The sequence below is a fragment of the Stomoxys calcitrans genome, chromosome 2 (genome assembly GCF_963082655.1).
Source record: "Stomoxys calcitrans chromosome 2, idStoCalc2.1, whole genome shotgun sequence".
NCBI lineage: Eukaryota > Metazoa > Arthropoda > Insecta > Diptera > Muscidae > Stomoxys > Stomoxys calcitrans.
Genome location: NC_081553.1, coordinates 10175583 through 10180639, shown reverse-complemented (window position 1 = coordinate 10180639; position 5057 = coordinate 10175583). Strand labels below are relative to the sequence as shown.

The 5057-nt window shown below is 37.5% G+C and overlaps 1 protein-coding gene across 2 annotated transcripts in view; it reads left to right on the top strand.

Moving 5' to 3' along the window:
* Positions 1-3333: 3333 nt before the first annotated feature.
* Positions 3334-5057, top strand: part of LOC106084459 (glutamyl aminopeptidase) — an 8099-nt gene continuing 6375 nt past the window's right edge. The window contains exon 1 of one of the 2 annotated variants that reach the window (XM_013248168.2): positions 3334-3977. In XM_013248168.2, coding sequence (XP_013103622.2) covers positions 3565-3977 — 413 coding nt within the window. In that variant the 5' untranslated portion in view covers positions 3334-3564. The remainder of the gene's footprint in view (positions 3978-5057) is intronic. The other variant, XM_013248160.2, reaches the window with a different exon arrangement.

Genomic DNA, 5057 nt, shown 5'->3' with positions numbered 1-5057 from the left:
CGTCTTTGGCGAAAAACTTATATGGCGGCGGCGGCTCCAGAAATGGGAGCTTGGATATTAAGGGGTTCACACGAATGCTGTTCTGGATAATAGGCATACGCACCTCAAACAAAATTTTCATTACCATAAATTGATTGACATACAATATATAAAGCTGAGTATTCTGTTCTGTTTTTCGAGCGGAATGCTGTCAAACTCGATATAAAAAAAAAACGTCGGCGAAACATAGGCTGAAAATTCGCGGAAAAGTCGTACTCTGTTTATAGTGGGGAAAATGGACAAAAACTACAATACGTTTAAGTTCTGCAATTAGTCATGACATAAGGTTTGTTGGCGTACATTTCCAGTAAAAATTTGTATGAGAGTAAGTCATTTTTCTCTCTCTAAAAAATTTGCAAGCAAAAGTACGCGAACGACTTCCAGTGAAAATTTGCAGAACAGCTGATTTTTGTTTTGCTTGTTTGCTTGCTTAGGAACATAGTTGTTTAAAAATAAAATACTTGTGAGGTATTTTCCTTAGATAAACGTCAATTAATTGAACCGAGAGTGACAAGGCTGGAAGGAGACCCATTTGTCTTACCCGTAATATTCGTTCCGCTGGAAAGCATTTCACAATTTACCGTGCTCGAAGCTATGAATGACATCCGTGGCGCCAAATCGCGCAATGCACTGGTCCCACACGGAATCTCTACACTGATGCTGAAAAATTTGGATCTCCATGGAGTCGAGTACCTAACAATTGTTCTCAGCCCGTCTGAACACTACCCGATATAATACCCGATGTTTGGAAGATGGGCAGTATGATCCCGCTACTGAAACCTGGAAAGGAGACGAGCAATGGGGAGTTGTACAGGCCGATGTCCCTTCTCTCAACAGTAGCCAAGACGCATGAGGGACTACTCCTCCCAATCCTCCCGTTGAACAATATCCATTCGCCGAGCATCCGACAAATTTAATAATTACCAATAAACAATATTTTTATTTTTTACTTACCTCTTTATAAATTTTTTTGTTAGCTTTGTATTTTCATGTAACAGCTGCTTTTCATAAAACAGCTGACCTTTACAAAACATCTGTTCAAAGTTCCAAATTTCTGCTGGCAAAAAAAAATCCCAGTAGAAATTTGCAGGTTCTCTTATTTTCGAACTGTCAAAATTTGCTCTCTCTCGCGTTCTCTTATGATGGCAAATGAAGTACGCGAACGAGCAAATTGGTGCAAATTTGCACGAATTTTTGAGTTTCCGAACACAGCAGTAATGAAGAAGTAGCATACCACAAACAGCTGTATGCTGTTGCTGAGAACACACATAACGAAAAATATCGCAAACTTAGTGCTTCGGTTAGCTAACACGATTTTTTTTCTGAGAGCAACCCGCCCTAAATCATAGAGTTGCTACCAAGGCGTATTTAATAAAGTGGGCGCATCGCCGAATTGCTACAACCAAGATATATTCATTTACAGGTAGTGGCAGTTGCCCTACAACAAAATATTAAGTGCACTATCTGTCAAAATCAGTGATTAGTGCAACTCTGATTTTGAGTATGTTACTAGTTCGCTCCATTTTTCGTTGTGTAATGGTTCTTAACTATAAGACACTACCAGGTAGAGACCTGGTAATTTTGTCACGCGAACAACTGCCAAAACGCACTATAAAAAAATGGTGATGAAGCTAATGCGTACACATTCCGTACAAGTGGTACTGAGTTATATGAGCAAAATAGTAGCGACATGTCGCTGCATGGGGATAAATTTCGCACAAGTACTGTTATCTATTTTGTGTGTTGTTGTTAGAATTTTTATGTGTTCTAACAAAGAAAAGAGTTCAACGGATTTCGCAATAATTTTTTCGCTGTGACGGGGATAAGCTGGGCTTAAAGGGAAAATCCGCTTACGGTGTCAATAACACAACCCTATTGACTTGTTTTGCTTATTTCGTTTTGAAAAACATCTCAACCGTTCACACTAGTGGAGATGTTTTGGAAAGTGCAATCTTGCACACCCCAAAATATATGCTAAACCCCTGCTCTTTAAATTCAGATTTAATTGCTCGATCATTCCGTTTATAAAATCAGCCGACGAGAGCCTAAATTATTTTATTTTTTATTTATTTTTTTCTAGTTTTATATGTAAAATTTTGTTATTTTTATAAATTTTGTTGTTAACAAAACTCGATTTTCGTTGACATTATTCAGCACAATTAAGGCATTTACTTGGGCTCAATTGCTTTGAATGATTCTTTTTTGTGGCAAACGAGTCGTTTTGCCCTTAGGGTTGGTATTCTGTTCTGCTTTCGGAATAGCCGCTAAAATTTGTAATTGTTTCGCGAGCGAAATTTTGGCGGCAATCAAATGTTTTTGTTTCCATATCACAACACGTTTCCTTATCTGCACTTATTGTTTTCTCTATTTTATATATTATTTCTCAAATAAACCAATGAAATAAATTAAAATAGTGCCGGCAATAGTTTCAAGTTTTGCCACTATAATACAATATACAAATAATACAAATATAATACAATAATACAAATATAAAATAATAACAAATTGATAAAGAGGTAAGTAAAAAATAAAAATATTGTTTAATGCTAATTACTAAATTTGTCGGATGCTCGGCGAATGGAAATTGTTCAACGGGAGGATTGGGAGGAGTAGTCCCTCATGCGTCTTGGCTACTGATGAGAGAAGGGACATCGGCCTGTACGACTCCCCATTGCTCGTCTCCTTTCCAGGTTTCAGTAGGGTACTATATCGGGTAGTGTTCAGACGGGCTGAGAACAATTGTTAGGTACTCGACTCCAGGGAGATCCAAATTTTTCAGCATCAGTGTAGAGATTCCGTGTGGGACCAGTGCATTGCGCGATTTGGCGCCACGGATGTCATTCATAGCTTCGAGCACGGTAAATTGTGAAATGCTTTCCAGCGGAACGAATATTACGGGTAAGACAAATGGGTCTCCTTCCAGCCTTGTCACTCTCGGTTCAATTAATTGACGTTTATCTAAGGAAAATACCTCACAAGTATTTTATTTTTAAACAACTATTTTCCTAAGCAAGCAAACAAGCAAAACAAAAATCAGCTGTTCTGCAAATTTTCACTGGAAGTCGTTCGCGTACTTTTGCTTGCAAATTTTTTAGAGAGAGTAAAATGACTTACTCTCATGCAAATTTTTACTGGAAATGTACGCCAACAAACCTTATGTCATGACTAATTGCAGAACTTAAACGTAGCTACAGCTTACTAGCCTACCGCTCTGAGGAGGTGATTGAGTATACAAAATTAAACGATAAGTTTGCAACTAATCAAAATTCTATGCAGCCGTCAATTCAAATTGGTTTTATCTTCTCAGTCGCCATATTAAATTTTTTAATCGGCTCAGCAGACGAGCCGCCGACGAAAAACCTCGGCTTCGTTCTCTGTTTGCCGGACACTTTTGATTAACTCCCACTCATCTTTTATTTGATATTTTCTTTTTTTTGCAAACAAAGCAAATCGATTGTATTTCTTTGTTGGAACGAGTAATATAAGGTCGTTGAAATACATTTACTCATATACACAATAAGAATTATGAGTACATCGAAAGTAAGACAGCAGCTATCCTTTCGGCTACCCAAGGAGCTACGGCCACAAAAATATGATTTAAGGCTACAACCCGATTTGAAGAACAAAACATTTGCGGGGACTATAAAAATAATACTGGAAGTGATAAATCCCATTTCATTTATACCCGTCCACTCAAAACTTCTTAGAGTTCAGACCAAGGAGGTGCAACAGTTGGATGAAGAGCTGAGACCACAACGCTTGATAATACCTACATTGACCTATGAGGATCCACATTTTGAGTATTGGGTAACAGAATTTGAAAAGCCTTTGGATGTAGGCATATACTCTATGCAATTAGATTTTAGTGGTTCCCTGGTGGATCGAATTGTGGGATTCTATCAAAGTTCCTACCTCGACAAGGATCGCAATGAGAAAAGGTAACATTTTTAATAGAAGTTAACATTTTAAACATAACCTTCACCATAGGATAAGGGTATACTAATTTCATCATTCCTTTTGTAACGCATCGAAATATTGAATTTATCGTCTTGGCATTCTAAGTCGATTTAGCCATGTCCGTCCGTCTGTCTGTCTGTCGAAAGCACTGTAACTTTTGAATCAATATCGCTAGGTGCTTGAAATTTTTAACAAATACTTCTCATTAAAGCATGTCGGTTGGGATTTCAAATGAGTCATATCGGTCTCTGTTTTGATAAAGCTGTCCTATAAACCGATCTGGGATCTTGACTTCTTGAACCTCTAGACAGCTCAATTTTTATCGGATTGGCTGAAAATTTGTATGAGTTGTTTTGTTATGACTTTCAACAACTGTTTTATGTATGGTCTACATCGGTTCATAACCTGATATAGCTGCATGAAGTGCTCTGTTTTGATTTCCAACAGTTACGCCGAATATGGTCCGAATCGGTTCTTAACCTGTTAAAGCTCCCATATACAACGATCTTCCGCAATCCTATGGTAGCCGGTTGTTCGTACCGGATTGACCCGATGGATTCCTTCATTGGCAAGGGCTGCCTCCTCAGTGTACAACACTGCTACAACAACAACAACAACAACGATCTTCCGAATATACTTCTTGAGCCTCTAGAGGGGCAATTCTTACCCGATTTGGCTGAAATTGCTCTCTCAATGATTATTATGCAATTTTATAGTTGGGATCCTTCAGTGCATTGAATTTTGGTTTATTCATTCTGATTTATATTTAATTTTTAAAATAAAAAAAAATTAAATTTTTTAAACATAAAGTTTAATTTAAGTTGTTCAAATCGTCGTCATGTGGCTTCGATTTACATAATGCAAATAAATAAAAAAATAAAGAAAAAATAATTGTGCAACGATTTCCTTTATGACCTTCAAAATGCGTGCCAAATAAGATCTGAATCGGCCCATAATCTGATATAGCTCTCATATAAATTTTGCGTAAAGACTTTTAGTAAGGCCCCACCATCCTCACCAAGCATAGCCCGAATCGGCTATAACCTGATAGCAATTTTTAT